Consider the following 17,714-nt stretch of genomic DNA (forward strand, 5'->3'; position numbering starts at 1 on the left):
CACATTCCAGCCAGGGGGCAGGGGTGACACATCCTATTTTGCCGCCTGAGGCAATATGGGAAGTGCTGCCCTTCTGCTGCCACCACCCCCACCTCCACCATACCTGCCACTGCTACTGCCTCTGTCTGTTGTGTGCACTGCCACTTCTGACGCTGGTGGGGTGACCGTGGGGATGCTGCCTCAGGGATTTCTACTGCCTGAGGTAGTGATCTCACCATGCCTAATGGCAGGGCTGGCCCTGAGCAGAGAGGGGCGGGTAGGATAGGGAGGGAATGCAGCATGGGGAGGATCCTAAGGGTCAGACTCAGATAGGGAGACTTGGCTGTTGCATTGTCTCCTGGTCCTGAGGTTCCCTCCCATCTCTGATCTACTCTGTGTGGCAGTCTTGAAGATGTCCTTCTACCTGGGACCTTGTAGCTGGAGATGCTGGGGGGTTAAATATGAGATCTTTTGCATGCAGGTCATGTCCTCTGTCACTGAGCCATGGCATTTTCCAACTATTTGGGATGGTTGAGAAACTCGCATGCTCAAAACTCTTTGTTCTCTCCAATCCTGTGAGGAGATTAAGAAAACATCATGTTAGGTGGGTTCTTTCATTCTGCTTTTGTGAGCTATTATGGAAACACTTTTATGTTTTCTATCTTCTCTCAGCCATGAAGACTAAGCTATCAGAAAAAGGAAAGCTTAGCGTTTTGAGAATTTCAGCCAGTGTTTTCAGGCTGCACAAAAATGGCTCAGCTCCCGCTGTGAGGAGGCTGGCCTTCGCTATTAGGCAGAAGACTCTGGCTCTCTGATCTTGATAAATTTGGTTATCAGAGCCCCATCTCCATTCCCTTTCAGAATCTTCTTAAACATTTAATGCCCTGCTTCATTATTTCACTTGATGGGAAGCTCAGCAGGCCGCTTTTGGACAGAGACAACTTGGCCACTGCACAATCTATGCCCTGGTAACTTCCAGATCGGATTATTGCAGCACATGCGACATGGAGATGACTCAAAAGATGACTCAAAACTTCAGCTGGCCCAAAATGCACTGGCCAGATTACCGGATGAGGTTCCATTATACTAACATGGCTCAGCAGGGCTGGCGGACCTTTTTCAGACTGGGGAGCCATATTCCCTCATAGGCAGCATTCTGGGGGCATACCTACGGTGGGTGTAGCCAGGGGCAACAAGTGGATGGAGCAACAGGTGTGATTCCTTCCTCTGCACAATAGGTGCACAATTCAGAGGTTTCTACACCTGCCTCTCCATCTAGGCAAGTAAGAGGCATTGTCACAGTTCAAGGACACATTCAAGCCAAGCAAAAGCACTCAAGGATGGGGTGCAGCAGGGCCACTGACGCAGCGGGCTTTGGCATTTATGTGGCCTGAGGAGAGTCTCAAGGGTCAGATGGAAAGACCTGGAGACCCAGATTTGGTCCCTTGTCTGAAGGTTCCTTATCCCTGGATTAAAGCTTTAGTTGACTGAGGCCCAAAATACCTGAAAGATTGCTTCGTTCCCTAGAGGCCCTCACAGGTGTTAAGATCAACAGATTGGGCCCTCTTGGTAGATCTGCCACCCCCAGGGCCATGTAGCGGCTCCCAGCTTCAGTCCTTGGCATCTCCAGGTAAGAGTTGGGAGAGACTTCCTGCCTGAAGCTCTGGAGAGCTGCTCTTGGTCAGTGTATACTGTACTGAGCTAGATGGGCCAATGGTCTGATTCTATATAAGGCAGCAGTTCCTATCTTCCTATCTCAGAGGTGAGGGAGGTGGTGACCTGGAAGAGAGTATTTTCTGTGGCAGCCTCTAAGCTGTGGGATTCCTTCCCTATAGAGGTACATCAGATTATAAAGGTTCTACCACATGCTGAAGATGCCTTTGACACCTGAGATGCATGTTTTTAGAACCCAACCTATTCTTTTGATTGTAAATTGTTTGATCTGATTTTTAAATCGTATTTTTAACATTGCTGTAAGCCGCCCTGGGACTTTATGGTGAAGGGTGGATAAGAAAACATTTTATTCTTATTACCTGTTGAGTAGGAAGGGTATTCTTTAACCAAAGTTAATGCCATTTACACTTGTGGAACATTCCCTAATTTTTTGGCTGTGCTGCAGCAGGCAGCAGATGAATTTTGCATCATCTCTGATCTGGCCCATACGGGCAGCTCATTGTCTGTGCTGTTGCAGGCTCTGTAGGCTATTTTCCTCTTCGAAATTGCTTTCTTTCTTGAATAGATTGCAATTGCAAATTGTAGTGAACGTTGAATTGCATTAACCCTGCCATGCAGCTACCTTTGAGTTAAAATCTGGCAGCTTTATAAACTAGTCTGTGCCGGCTTGGAGTAGGAACTGAATAATCCCTTGTCTATGGATAGGAAGCCTAAGCTAACTGGAAAGGACATTGATGCTATTCTGGTGTTCTCTGCAGCAAGTGCAAATGGTGTTTCTGTGGCCATTCATCTAGTCCCTTAGCTCCCCATCTGCCCTGAACAATTTCCTGTGGGCACTTGGGAATTCCAGCTCCAAAGCTATAGACTCTGCAGCTTAATTATTTGCTATCTTATTATTTATGCCATCTGGACTGGGGGCTGAGCTGTCCATATTGCTTCCTCTACTGGGACATCCACAATCAGGGGTTTGTTTTTTGTTTGTTAAAGGCCTTAGCTTTCCACACTTCGAAGGCATGCTTATATAGAACCATAGCTGTCAATGTTTCCCTTTTTTAAAGGGAAATTCCCTTATTCCGAATAGGATTCTTCGCAAGAAAAGGGAAAAGTTGACAGCTATGTATAGAACATAAGAAGAGCCCTGCTGGATCCAGCAAAAGGCCCATTTAATCCAGTATCTTGTTCTCACAACGGCCAACCAGATGCCTGTAGCAATGCTTTCTGCACTTGTGATTCTGTTTGACAGTAGTGAAAGTTTGAGCATGGAACTAAAATGTATATGAGGTCTGTCTGTCCACGTAGCCCAGTATAGTGTACTCTCATTGGGAGCAGCATTCCAGGTACTCAGGCAGAGGTCTTTCCCCATCACCTTTTTTAACTGGAGAGGCCAAGGACCGAAGTTGGAAACCTCTGGATGCAGTGCATGTGCTCTGCCGCTAAGCAATGGTCCCTCACCACAGCATGTGCACAAAGCAATGTGTTCGTTTTCAGCAATCTGGAATTCAGATTCAGCAATTCTCTGTTGCAGTTTGGAAGCCTTATGGCCAGGGTGGACAGCCAGTGGGCATGGATGGAACTGGTGGCAGGTGGGTTTCAACCCCCCACCAAATTTTTCTTTCTTCCTCCTCCTTGATTAGGCCAAAGAACTGCCTGGGCAGGCAACACTAGAGTCAGATTTCAAAGTGAGGCTTATGGTGCCCATGGATATGCATTGGCAGGTTGGAAATAAGAACAAACCTTTCTTGTACTTCTGCAGATATGATGGTGTTGTTAAGGCAAACTATTTGGAATCAAACCGTACTTGGGTTTGTGTTCCCAAGCTTTGGGTTAGAGAAATGGAGCTGAGCTGTGACTTTTTGCAGATTGTCTACTGTTCCTCACACACCATACCCCCACCTCGGCACCTTGCTTCTAAAAAGCTTTTCCATGCTCTGCACAGTGCCAGTGAATGGATGTGGAAGAGAACAGAGAGCTGTTTTCTCCTTCTCCCCTCCCACCACCTTGGTTCCTTTTAATTAACTGCATAGGATTGCAGCTCCAGTGTATGTCACAGCAGCCTTTGAGTGCATGTAGTGCACGGAAAAACTGTCTGCGGACAAATGCCGGCTCCCTCAGCCAGTAAAGCGAGATGAGCGCCGCAACCCCAGAGTTGTTCGCGACTGGACTTAACTGTCAGGGGTCCTTTACCTTTACTGCACAGAAAGGCTGAAATCCTAGGTTATGTGTTTCTACTTGATCAATGGGTGAGTGGTTCAGATGCAACACTTGTAACCACTAGAAGCTGTGCATTCGGTGTAGTAGCCTGTGGAATTCCTTGCCACCTGACATGAGAGGTGCACCCTCCTTGCTGAACTTCAGGCTCATGACTAAGACATCCTTGTTTCAGGGGGCATTTTAAGGTAGTGTTCAGTTTTATGATAAATGATACGAGCTGTTCAATAGTGGAATGGACTCCTTTGGGAGGTTGTGGACTCTCTTTCATTGGAGGTTTTTAAGCAGAGATTAGATGGCCATTTGTCATGGATGCTTTAGTTGAGATTCCTGCATTGCAAGGGGTTGGACTCAATGACCCTAGGGGTTCCTTCCATGTCTACAATTCTATGATTCATAATTTATTGTTTAATTTTCTGGGTTTTATTTTTAGGTGCACCACTTAGAAACATGAATGATTAAGCAATATATAAATGTCTTAAATACGAAAACATAAATAAGAGTAAAAAGGATTAGGCTCTGACTGCAATTTCCTTGTTGATATAATTTTCCCATTTGACACAAGGGCGCTGGCCAGTATCAAGACTGTGTTGCTATTTTCAGTCTCCTTCTTGTGTGCTTGAATTTTCAAAATTCAAGGCCTTGTTCTCAGAAACATCCCTTCTTGGCCTCACAAAAACTAGAGTTAACTCTTCCTGCAGCAGTCTCTCCTTTTAAATTTCTCCCTGTATGTTATTATTTCAAACTTGTTCTTGTATATTATTAACTACCTCCTCCAGGTTTTTCTTTTTCTTTGAAGGCACAACTTTCCAGTCTTCTTTGCTATGGAAAAATGTTGGGGAACTTGAGTCACATTTTTCTGACCTCTGTTTTGTAAATCTCTCCCTCCTTCCCTGTGCACTTTCATTGCCCCTTTGCCAAAACATCCAAGTTCTCTGAAAGCCCCACTTAACAGAAGCAGAATATACAAACAGAGATCGTGATCTAATTCGTATTCGCATGGACTGTACAAATGCATCTGGAATGTGGGGTTTGGGAGCAAAGGCCCATCCCATGACTCAGCGTTGGACTTTATTTTTTCTTTTTTAACAATCGGGGGAAGTAGAAGTTGTCAGGAAGTACTCCTGAAGTGTGTGTACTGGAAAGAACTTCCTGAGAAGATCTGATAGTGCTGGTCTTCCTCCTGCAGTGGCCTCGCTTATTCCATATACACCCCTCTCCCCAGCCCTTTTGCTGAATAGGAGAACAGATTCTCAGTCATCTAAAATTCTTTGCAGTCATTACAAAATCACAGGGCTATGAGATTGTCAGCCAGACAAACAAGCCAAAGTGGTTTGGGAACATTTTCTTACAGCCAGCTGCTTTGGCTTCTTTTAGAATAAGTTTTAAAAGGATGTTTTTTGTTTTGCAGTCGGCTCACTTTGTGCAAAAATGTAGCCAGGTAGGATGCAGCAGAAGTTACCCCTGAAAGTGAATCCTTTCCGTTGTACCTTTACTTCCCTCCTGTTCTTGCATTACGTCGTTTTGCCATGCTGTGAATCCCGTACTTGGAGCATCTTTCTATTTTCTGTTCATCACACATCTCTCACTCCTTAAGTTCCTTCATCTCAATATCTGCTCCTTCAGCAACGTAATTTTCCTGACCTTAACTGCACCTTTAGGTTCACTTGACTTCCCCCAGTCTCTTGCCACTTTCCTAACCTTGCTACTGGTATATTCTGTACTGCACTGGCCACATTGTTGGTACTTAATCAATTTTGAACAGTTGTGCCTGTCTGAAGATTTTTGTGAGTGCAAATCCCACAACCTCAGTGGCTATCATCTTGCTGCTTTCTGGTGTGAAGAACTAACAGAAATGTGTTGCATATGTTTTCACTTGTTAGTCAGTAGCACCTGTGGCCACCGTTCATTCAGCCGCTCTCTCACCTCATTCACATGCCTCCCATTCACATATCACTGCCTGAGCAGCTGGATTTCAAACATGGCAATGCAAAAGTTATGACAGTGGTTTCTGTCCCTCTTAGATGTGTTGCTGTATCAGGAATGTTTGAGTTGATGATAGCACACAGAAGGCACACACCCCACAACCTTGGGCTAGGATATTTCTGATCTCTTTGCATGAATTTGCAGACTGTAATCTGGGCATCTCAATCTGGCAACTGTTCCCTTCAACACCCTTTAAATCTGTGAGCAAGGGTAGAGTCTTTTGCATGTTGATGCTCTCTGAAACATTGTAGTGAAGCACAAATCCCTTTACGCTGGGGAGCATTGGGGAGCCTGCCTTTCATTACGCAAGACCAAAGGCTTGTGGTAAGCAAGGAAGACAAGGCCAAAGTATTACCTTTGAGGTCTTTCTCCTGTTGCAGATCCTGTTCTATTAGAGTCTTTCTCCGCTCCCAATTCCCCTCTGCTTTTCTAAAAAAATGCTCATGTACTCATGCACTGCCCAAGATGGGAGCTGAGCAGGGGCTGGTCTAGTGCCTAGGGTTGGAATAAATGCGAGTTAGTTCCGCTCGGTGATCCTGAACTGCTGGCAGGAGCGGGAGACACAGGCGCTTTCTATTTAAAGCACAGCACAGAGGGCAGGTTATAAAAAGGAAATCTGCTCTGCGGACAGAAGCGAAGGGAGAGGGAAGCCGAGAGCGGGGAGGTGCTGCTGTGCTTGGCCTTCCCTCCCCCATGGCTCTTCTCCGTTGGTGGCATGGCGGAGAAATTGCCTCCTGGAATCCTTCTGCTTCCTTCCACCCCAGCTCCCCTATCAGTTCTAGGTGGGTGGCTTCCCCATTGACTACAGTACCTCCTAAACCGAACACGTAGCATGTTCTGCTTCTTGCGGAAGGGGGAAAATCACATGCAATTGCGGGAAGGATTAACAGAAGCCGTATGTATGAATGGCAGGCTAGTCGTTTCCCTCTGTGCAACATTAGCAGGGTGGTTGTCTGCAGCCCCACTTGGCGCTCCCAGCTTCAGCTGCAGAAAGGAAGAGGCATGCAAAATAAATCCACGTTGGAAAAGCAATTGGGCAATGGGCATTTTCCATGGAGACTGGCAGGCAGCTCTAGCTGGCTGTCCTGGCTCTCGGAAGCAAGGAGAGGCAGCCAGGATGCCCATCTTGGAAGGAACAAACAATACCCCAGCTGTCTCTCCTAGATTCAAGGGCCAGAAAAGACACACAGCCTTTCTAGCTGTGAGAGAGGCTTTGCACTTCATGGGCTGTTGCTACTTGCCCTAGGCAAGTGGGTTGTTGCGCCTCTGAAACATAGTATTGCGTGGGAACTCTAAAGCAGGCATGGGGAACCTGTGGTTGAACTTCAACTCCCATCAGCCCTGCCTAGCATAGCCGATTGATGGGATTTGTAGTCCAACAACAGCTAAGAGGCTGCAGGTTCTGCTTGAAAGGAAACCTGCCTCTGTGGAAAGAGTTGGCACTCTAGTCTCCCTCCAGTTCCCTTCCAGCCTTTGAAACTTTTTGAACACCATCAAAGGTGCCCTTTAAATGATAGTGGTTCCTATGTCCCTGCTGTTATGTAAAAAGGCATGGCAGGTACCTTCTCTGCAGCTTTCTTATCACTCCTGCCCACTCTAAGTGTGCTGAATCTTGGGTGGGGACTTGCTCACTTCTCTGTGCAGTAGATAGCTTGAGAGGGCACTCCCCACATACACATTGGTGTATTTTGCAGTGGGGCAGGAAAGCAGTGGACGTAACTGCTGCTGATTCTTCCAGGACTATATATGTAGAGCATATAAATTTACATCCGGACATGTGTTGAAATAGGAGGATTTGTAGCATCCATAGCATTCTGTAAAAATAGCTCATGGGAGCCTTCCTGGCTTGATGGAGACCAGGAAGCAAAACACCCTTCTCCATAAGTGCAAGGTAGGCTCTGGACCTGCTCTGCAAGGGAGATCTCTCCTCCTTTGTGTTTTGGAAGCTATCTTTAACCTTAAATACCATTGCCTGGCAGTGATACTGGGGGAATTTGAGTTGCTTTTAGACTGGGATTTTCTGAATGCCAGTATTTCCCTGGCAGGAAAGAGACTGACTTAACTTTTCCAGTGTAAATGAACTATGGAACACAAACTCTGCTCCTTGGCCTGTTTTCTATTTTGCTTTTCCCTCCTTGCTGCCAAGGCTTCTCTTTCTCCCCTAAGCCACCTTTGATCGTCTCCCCACATAGCAGCTCAAAGGGACCTTTCCCATTGACCTCTGGCTTGGCAGAGTGTGGAGGTTGAGAGCTGATGGGCTCCTTTGTGTGGTCTGATTCCTCAGTGATCGGTGCTGTCATTCCCAGACGAGGCCTTCTTTTTCTTCTCCTCAAAGGAGAACCAACTCTGAGAACAGACCCTTGCATCGGAGGCTGCTTATGCTGCCTCTTTTTGGTGGGCCCTGCTGATGTGGTGATTTCCTGGTCATGTTCTTAGCAGCCAATCCCTTCTCTCTTTCAGACCACGCGCAAAGCCCCTCCTGCGGACATCATGGCCATAGTGCAGACCCTGCCTGTCTCCATTGAGTCTGCTTCTGAAGGGGCTGCCCAGCTCCACACGAGTGCCTGCCCGTCCCCTGCAGCCATGGGCAGTGTCAGCAGCCTAATCTCTGGCCGGCCTTGCCACAAAGCCACGACAGAGTTTGGCCCTTTCCGCCTGCCTGGCGGGGCTGGTTCCCAAGAGCCCCTGTGCCATGGACTTCCCACCAAGAAGAGCAGCTATGCTTACGTAAGCGAAGAGGACTGGGCCGAAGAGGTGTCTCCCATCAGCCCCTGTAGTGACACAGAAGACCTGCAGGATGACAAGCCCCGAGTTGGCACCATCCGCGGACCACCCCCCAAGTTGGTGCCTGTCTCGGGGAAACTTGAGAAGGTAAGTAGAGAGAGCGTGCTTTGGGCAGAACATGCTGGTCTGTCTAGATCAGCCTTCCCCTATCTGGTACCCTCCAGATATTTGGACTACAACTCCCATCATCCCTGACCATTGGATATGCTGTACTAGGGCTGATGGGAGCTGTAGTCCTAAATTACCTGAAGGGCACCAGGCTGTGGAGAGTTGTTCTAGTTGATGAATGTTTCCTCAGCCCTGTCAAAAGGCTAATAAGGATCCTCTTCCTCCATTGTTCATCTCTATCCTGATTCTGTCTTGAGAGAAATGCATACTGAACACAGGAGTTGACCCTTCTCAGTGCACCTATAATGTTACCCATTTAAACCCAGGAAGGTGTATGCAGCTGAGGCAAAACCATGGTAGGGTGTCCATGGGTTTCTGCAGGAATTTTTCCAGGGGCATATTAAAGCACCGAAAGAGGGAGCAGGTTAGTTTCTCACGACCCACAAAATAAGCAGAATAGTGTCTCTACATTTTGGCTCATAACTCAGCTTCTACAAATCCCAGAAACGCCATCTTTATTTTAAAATGAAAGCTGGGGATTATGGTTCATCCACAGTAGGAGCAACTATTAATGAGCTCTCTTATCCATGTTGCTAAATGGTGCTCCTGTTTGCCTTTGTCTGTATCAGCTAAAAAAGGGCAGCCAGAGTCGCACCACATCAGTTACTACAAGTAGCACTGTAGCTTAGGAGAGGGTTGTGACAGCTGAGGAGAAGGCAGGTAGGTCCATCCTGTTTAGAAACAGCCCTTCTAATCTTGACTGAGATTAGACAAGGCCCATTACCTCTCTTGTGATATATGGAGTACACGTCTGCCCAAAGTGCGATAAGGCGGAGAGGGTTCATTATCCATTGATTTAACCTTCTGGTATCAACTTCCACCCTAGCAATCCTGTGCCTGTGTGCTGTTTTTCAGGCCATGGAGAAGACGCTTATCCGCCCCACGGCCTTCAAGCCAGTCATGCCCAAGAACCGCAATGGCCCACTGCAGGGGCACTTGGCTCTGCGTCCCGGTGCCTCTGTGCTCTCCGAGAGCCAAGCTAGTCTTGCCCAGCTCTTTGGCAGTGCCCCTGTGGGCAGCACCGAGAAGCACAACTCCCTGAGCTGCCGAACCAGCTCTCACTCAGGGACCATGTCGGACTCGGGGCGCAACTCCCTCTCGAGCCTCCCCACCTACAGTACTGGATGCAGCCAGCAGATGGAGCCAGTCAGCATCTCCATGGGCCACATCACCCTGGACGGTGGCGGCGGCGGAGGAGGCAGTTCGCGTGGCCTCACGGGGCCTTCAAACTCAGACAGCGGCCGCTCGTCGTCGAGCAAGAGCACGGGCTCTCTGAGCGGCCGGGGCCACCATTCCTCCGACAGCGGCTCCTGCGGGGGCCGTTCGCCTGTGCACAGCGGAGCGGATGAAGCCCTCCTCATTCACGAACTTGAGGAGAAGTTGCGGGAGCGTGAGGTCGAGCTGCAGCACCTGAGGGAGAGCCTGGACGAGAATGAGGTGGCCATTTGCCAGGTAAGCTGCTCGGGGTTGCTCGCTTGCTCCTAATGCAGGCAGGTCTGATGCAGCAAGGGGAGCGCTCGTGTTTCTCACCAGGGAGAGGGTTTCTTTGGTTTTTGAAAGGCTGCTTCTACTGTGGGACTGCCTTTGTTGGTGCTTGGAGCGGCAGCAGCTTCTCGTTTTACCAGGCAGCTTTCATGAGGCAGTTGCTGTAGGGCAGGAACCAGCAGGTTCATCTCCAATAACGTCAAGCAACTGGGAGCTCCTTTGTGGCACAATTAGGTTAAATTCACCTCAAGGCAGAAAGGGGTACACTGCCTATCTCAAGGTGCAGTGTGTTGTCGATGTTGAGTAGGCTGGCAGCACTGTATGCTGGAAACTGGTCCTTGCAGGAATTAGCAGCATAACTTGGTTTCCAGTGTGCAGATTTGCCACTCCCCTTCTTGGCAGCTTCCGTACTATGACATTAACAAGTTCTCCAACTGTTTGTCTCACAGCATCCTATTGTGACGGACAAAAATGAGTAATCATAAATAAGGTCTACATAATCTAATAAAGGAGCATTGTTGTGTGTCTTGTTACCAGAGTCATGATTTCACAAATGTTTCCAGTCTGTCATCTTGCTTTTCCAGACAGAATAATAATCTGTTCCTGGAACCCAGTTTGCACTTTGTTATCATCTAGGTGAATTAGTTGTAATTTTGGGCGCTTGCAGGCTGCTATTATTGTAATCTTTCTGTTGAGACCCAGTGGTTGGCTACATCCCCTCCCATGCTGACTAGGATGTGTGATCAGAAGCGTAGTATCCAGAGCACAAAATGTGATAGTTTCATTATTGTGCGCTAGTTGAATCTGGACTAGTGCATGCAGTCCTGGACGCCATGTTTTAAGGGGGATACGGGCAAGCTGGAGAATGTTCCATGGAAGGCAACCAGGATGCTGAGATGTGGAGGAACCAAGTCATATGAAGAACAGTTGAAAGAGCTGGATGTGTTTAGCCTGGAGAAGAGAAATTTAAGGGGAGACATGATAGCTGCCTTTGACTATCAGAAGGGCTGTCACTCAGATCAAGAAACAGATGTGTTCTCTGTTGCTCCAGAGGGCAGAACTTGCACCAATGGGTGGAAATGGCAAGGAAGCTGATTTCACCTAAACATTAGGAGAAAATTCTTAATGGTAAGATCTATTTATCAGCCTTAAAAAAAAGTATGCAAAACAGGGACTGTTTCCCTCCTCCCACCTGCCTGAAATTTGACAGGTCTGATCCCTGGGAGGGGTAGTGGAAATTCTGGAATGTTGATGCCAACTGAATTAAAACACAGAAGCTGCAAGCGGCGGCAGAGCTTTCCTAATGCAAGCAGTGACCTTGGGGTTGATGAAAAGGGGTGCTTTCCTTCCAGGTGTACGAGGAGAAGCAGAGGCGCTGCGAGGAAGAGATGGAAGAGCTGCGGCAGGGCTACACCGCCAAGCTCCAGCAGTCAGCGCAGAAGGCCCAGCGCAGCCAGCAGGTGCTGCAGCTCCAGATCTTCCAGCTGCAGCAGGAGAAGAAGAAACTCCAGGAGGACTTTGCACAGCTGCTGGCCGAGCGGGAGCTGCTGGAGAAGCGCTGCGCCTCCTTTGAGCGAGAGCACACGGAGCTGGGGCCCCGCTTGGAAGAGACTAAGTGGGAGGTGAGCCCAGGCTGCGTGAAAGAGGGGCTTCCCTGGCTCCCCCACCCCCAGGTTTGAAAGTTGCATAGTGCACAAGGTTGCACCGCTAGCAGAGGGCTGGCTGTGCTGCTTTCAAAGATCCTGGAGGTTCCCTCTTGCCTTATTTCCCCTTAGAAGTCTTTAAACACATGCCTTTAGTCTATACAGGGAAGTCGTCCCCCCCCCCCCCAATCACTAGTTATCTCTTTCTGGCTGAATTGGAGGACAGTCCAGAGCAGCCTTCCCATCCAGCTGCCCTCCAGATGTTAGTTGACAACAACTCCCATCATCCCTGACCTTTCACCCTGCTGACTGATGGGAGTTTGAGCCCAACAGCCTCTGATTGTTGAAGAAGGCTGGTATAGAGTCTTGAAGTATAGCTTTCACCGTGGGCTTGGGAATAATCCCTGGCATACTTTTTAGTTCTCTCTCATATCCTCAAAACACATCATTTTGGGCACTGTTCAGAAGATGTCGAGCAGAGATGTTTGGGTCTTTTGGGGTGGGGGGAGTGGAGGAAATCTTCCTGTTGACAGGAGCGCATTATTCCTGGCCTTTGGTGGGAGAGAGTATCAGGGCTCACCCTGCTTGAGATTATTGGACTCCCTTTTCAATCTCTTCCATCCTTGCCCTAGGCTTCTGTTCTGCAGGCTGTGATTTTGCTCTAGGGCTTGAGGACAGCAGGCTACCTTCTCATGGAGGAGAAGGCTAAGGATGGTTACTAGCCGTGATGGGTGTGCTCTGCCTTCCACTGCTGGAGGCAGTAATCCTTCTGAATACCTGTTTCTGGAAACCACCAGAGGGGAGAGGGATCTTGTGCTCAGGAGTCCCGCTTGCGGGTTTCCCACAGGCATCTAGTTGGCCGGTGTGAGAACAGGATGCTGGGATAGCTCAGTCAGTAGAGCATGAGACTTAATCTCAGGGTTGTGGGTTCAAGCCCCACATTGGGCAAAGGATTGCAGGGGGTGTGGACTAGACGATCCCCTTGTTCCCTTCCAACTATGATGTCTATGATTTTTCTATGACTAGACGATTCACTGGCCTGATCCAGCAGAGCTCTTCTTACATTCTTAATCCAACCACGCCTCTTGCTCTGCTGGGTCAGAATCTCTGGCATCTTCCAGGTCAGCTGATGCATCTTGTTTCACTCCCACCAGGTGTGCCAGAAGTCTGGCGAGATCTCGCTACTGAAACAGCAGCTGAAGGAATCGCAGGCGGAGGTGGCTCAGCGGGGCAACGAGCTGGTGCTTCTGAGGGCCCAGCTGAGGGAAGCAAGGGCTGAGCTGCAGGCTGGTGAAGAGCAGGTGCTGGGCTTGCAGGAAGTGGCCCACACCAAGTCCTTGGAGCTGGAGGTGTGTGCCAACGAGCTGGCCAGGCGCAAGAGCGAGGCGGAGCTGCTGCGTGAGAAGGTGGGGCGGCTGGAGCATGAGTTGGAGGGACTGCGCAGTGTGGGCGGGGAGCTCTGCCCCCTGTTGGCCGAGTGCGACGAGGCCAAGGCCCAGCGCCAGGCAGCCGATACCCTGCAGGGCTTGCGCTCCCAGGCCGAACGGCTGCGCGCCGAGCTGCTGTGTGAGCGCCGGCGCGGCGAGGAGCAGCGGGAAGCTTTCCACGCCGAGCGTGTCACTTGGCAGGGGGAAAAGGACAGGGTCATCCGCTACCAGAAGCAGCTGCAGCACAACTATATCCAGATGTACCGGCACAACCGTGACTTGGAGAGCCAGCTGCGCCACCTTAGCCTTGAACTCGAGGCCCGGGACATGGAGGAGTACGAGATGCATGGGGGCGAAGGCATCTGCTTCGAGGAGATTGCCGCCACCGAGATCTGACCGTGCCTGGAGGAAGAAGGCCTTGGTGAATAGGCTGTGCGGCCGCAGACAAGGGAGCGTGCTCTGTTGGACGTGAGAACGGAGTGAGCTTGGGACCAGTGGTGGAGGGAGATGTCTGCTATACCTGAATCCCACTGGGTAGCACTTGTTCCATTACTTAACTTGGCTGGGGAACTCCCTCCACCCCCACCAGCTTAACAGATTTCACTGCCATTGAGATAAGGCAAGGACCAGAAGCCAGGCAGTTTCACTGGGAGGTAGAGGCTGCTAAGGATTTTGTCAGTATTTCCAGACCTGCCTTGTAGGGAGGCGGGACTAACCTAATGAAGCCTGCCCTTTGGAATGTTGTCCTCCTCCTCCATCCCCCACCCCTCCCCATGGGGAAGCAGCTGCCCTCTAGGTCCTAATGCTCCTCAGCCTCCCACAAAGGTGCTGGCTGTGGTATAAAATGGCTACCACTGTTTTGCCTCCTGTTCTGCGGGCTGGAGATACGGTGAAGGCAGGAAGCTCTCTCTTCTGCCACTACCTGTATGAAGTGACCCAGCTGGCCCTCAGCCACCACCTGGCTAGAAATTAGGCTGAGTTGGCTTTGCTGACAGCCAGCTGATCCACTTAACCGGTGGGAAGGAATTAACATCGCCTGTTTTTAGGCTGGCTGGAGAAGCATTTTACAGGATGCTCTTTTGACCTTTGTCCCAGTCCTGGGCTGGGTAAAGTGAATCTTTAAAATAAATGGGGGGCATACAATCAAAAGCCATCGAGAGAAGCCCAGATTCTGTGACTGTGACAAGTTGTACAAATTAAGCAAACTTGCACACATGCACTTTGTTTGCATAATTTGTGCTGCTTACAGTAGTTGTAAAGGGCAGGTTGTTTTGTAAGGTCCACACAAGCTATTTTTTTATAGTCATAAGGACAGCAATAATAAGAATGATAAATAGCGGTAAGACCCAACATTGATTCTCAGGATGCTGAATTCTGGTCCCACATTTAGTGCTTATTTCAGTGCTAAAGAACGTTCAGAAGAGCTCTGCTGGGTTAGACCAAAGGCCAATATTATGTTTCCACAGTGGCCAACCAGATACCTAAGGGAAGCTCACAAGCAGTGTATGAGCCTAGCAGCCCTCCCCTGCAGTTTATCCACACACCCCTCAAAAAAAGATGGCATTAGGTGTCAAACTGCTTCTGGTGTATGAAAGTAGCATCTAGCAAATGTGACTGGTAGCCATTGTATGGAATTACAGAAGATATGCCGGCCTAGCCTGATCTCACCCAAGGCATTGTGGGAAGACACTGTGCTAGGCTTGCTGAGGAAAAGTAGTCTCCCCCTGTGCTGTGGAAGCAGGAGCCCCCCCCCCCCCCAGCCCCTCCCTAAGAAGACTAAAAGGCCAAAGCTTCTCAGGCATCTGCACTGGCTGCCTGATGCCCTGTCACGTGCCCTAACCTTAAGGGGAGCAGGACAGCCAAAGTGTCACAGTTTATAGACGATGTCTCTGAATTTTTATAGACAATGTCATCTGCATTCCTGCCCCATCCTCACTTCCATGATGAGTCCCGTCATGGAAAATAGGCAGGGTATAAGTAAATATATAATAACAATGATGCCCAAGTTATTTTTATAGGACATTCCCAGATATTTGAACTCCTCTTGTTGTAAGCTGGGGATGTCTTGTTCTCCATACAAGACCAGAGCCTGCCCATTTGCTTGGGGTTGCTGAGTCTTGTACCAGGGCTCTGAGTTTCTTGCCAGTCCCACTCCTCCCCCCCCCCCGGGGCGGGGGACCCTGCTGCATGGGGACCTGGGATGTCCTTCTACCCCACCCCCAATTGCCTTTGTCGCTCCTGGTTGAGCTCTGATTTGAGAGTGCCTTTTGTTTGGCCTTGCTGCCTGGGTCTTCCCTCCACCCCCGCCTGTCCTCCTCCAGCTTGTGCTTTTCTGCCCAGCTGTATCCACTCCCTGCAGGCTCCATAAGCTGCTTGAGGGCCCAGTGGTACTGCCTTTGAGCCTGCCTGCAGCACCATCCTCATGATACCCCCATTGCTTTCCTTTCAAGCCTGGCTGGCAGAGTGCCCTGCTGGCCACTGTTTCTCATGGATGATGTGGGTAGGCCATCATTTGCCAGCCTAATGTCCTTCAGATATTTTGGACTACAGCTCCCATCAGCCTCGGCTGGCACACTGGCTAGGGCTGTTGGGAGTTGTAGTCCAAAATATCTGGAGGACACCAGGTTAGTGAAGGATGGGGTCAGTTGATGGACAGCGTCCCTTGACTGTTCCCAGATGCCTGCATTTTCAGTTCCATTCCACCTCATGGCTTCTAACCAAATGTGATTCAGTTTGAATCCTGTTTCTTTTGAACGCTTCGTTCCTGTTTTCAGTCCAGTCTTCCTTTTGGTCTTGGAGGCAATTGAACACCAGAGTTGCTCCATCCAGTGCCCTCAAGCCCACACATCTTTAAAAATCTGTACGCAAGCTGCTTTTGGAAGTGAGGAAAAAGTCCGACCCAAATGCCCACCCTCTATTCTCACATCCAAATAGCCTAGGGACCTTTTCTGCAGATGGGCTCTTCAGAGGGCATCATCTCCACTTGCGGAGAGCGATGCCCTCCATACCTGCTGTGGAAACCCTCCCTGATAAATTAAGCTTTATGCTGCCCACTAGCTTCCTGGAGGTAAAGTGTTTTTAAAAAGAGCTTCATTGCAAATACCCTGCAATATTTGACCAGGAGCAAAAAAGGTCAGCGAAGCAGGGCCTTGTCTTCTGGGGTGCGGAAAAGTAATTTCCAGAGGAGCTGGACTGGGAGTGGCTGAATATCCTGTAAAGGAGAAAAGCTCTCTATGGTGGAGTGGAGAGATGTAGCCAGGCTGACTGCATGGGGACAAGGCACATATCCCTGGGGTTAACAGGGTATAGTTGAACAAGGAGGACTAGGAACAGGAATGGGTTATCATTTCAGCCAATGCAGGAAGAACCAGATGGCAGAGCAAACATGGCTCACCACCCCGAGTTCTCCTTTGTGCAGCTAGTCCTTGATGTGCCCATCCTGCCAAGCTGGTCAGATGTTCTTAGCCCCGTCCCTCTGGCTGTGCAAGCGCTGAGCAGAGAAGCCTCTCCTTGAGTGACTTGTGACCAGAGTGCAGCCAAAGCCCAGCCTAGTTCAGCACCCTGCTTTGACAGCCCCATTGCTAGAGGAGGGACTGCCTGATATCTGCCAGCCTGGTCTAGCCTTAGCTCCAGTTCCTCCTGTTTATCCGCATGCAAGAAAACGAAAGAGCACACTCAAGAATTTGGGGAGGACGCATTCCAGCTCTGGATCGTTTGCAGAAGGGAGTTTATGGCTTCCACGTTCACTTGGGAGATTTTTGTGCATTCCGAGAGAACAAGCCATCTCCGCCCACTTCCACCCCTGGTCATTCTTAACTCTCCTGTCCATAGCTATGGGAGTGCACGAGATTGGCGCCAGGGACACACAACACTAGACCAAAGGAAAAAGCTTGGTGCATGTTATTTCTGTGACTGTTGCTTACCTGATCCCTCTCTTCCCCTCCCTTTTTTTAGCACCACTTTGTGTTTTGCTTTTTTTTTTTTTTACTTTTATTTCTGAAATTGTATATTTTCCAAGCTGTGTAAATTTCTTGTACAAACCAAAAGAAAAGTGTGAATTAAAAAAAGAAGAAGACGACAAAGCCACTTCTGTGTTTTTTAAGAAAAGCCACCTGGTGGTTTGATGGGTGAGGGTAGCGGAGCATGGAAGGATGAAGATAGGGTAGAATGGTTCTGATGATGGATGAGAAGCAGAGGTGGGTGGGCTGGTGGTCTTGCACTTGTTGCTGTATAAAAACTGGGTCCAAATGCACCTTGGTTCACAATTGCCACCTTCACTCAGTGGCTTGCAAAACATTTGTGGCAGCATCTTTTAAAAAATGCCCCATAAGGAATGTATCCACCTGGGAAATGGACACTC

General features: G+C 49.3%; 1 protein-coding gene across 6 annotated transcripts in view; it reads left to right on the forward strand.

Annotated features, from left to right (window-relative positions):
* The window catches only part of LZTS2 (leucine zipper tumor suppressor 2), a 60,268-nt gene extending 42,832 nt beyond the window's left edge, over nucleotides 1-17,436 (forward strand). For all 6 annotated transcript variants that reach the window (XM_081863979.1, XM_081863981.1, XM_081863978.1 and 3 more), the window contains 4 exons: nucleotides 8,308-8,718; nucleotides 9,655-10,251; nucleotides 11,637-11,906; nucleotides 13,082-17,436. In XM_081863979.1, the coding sequence (XP_081720105.1) occupies nucleotides 8,338-8,718; nucleotides 9,655-10,251; nucleotides 11,637-11,906; nucleotides 13,082-13,750 (1,917 nt within the window). In that variant the 5' untranslated portion in view covers nucleotides 8,308-8,337 and the 3' untranslated portion in view covers nucleotides 13,751-17,436. The remainder of the gene's footprint in view (nucleotides 1-8,307; nucleotides 8,719-9,654; nucleotides 10,252-11,636; nucleotides 11,907-13,081) is intronic.
* Nucleotides 17,437-17,714: the final 278 nt, after the last annotated feature.

Source organism: Podarcis erhardii (assembly GCF_964252035.2).
Source record: "Podarcis erhardii genome assembly, chromosome: 5".
In the NCBI taxonomy this organism is placed as follows: domain Eukaryota; kingdom Metazoa; phylum Chordata; class Lepidosauria; order Squamata; family Lacertidae; genus Podarcis; species Podarcis erhardii.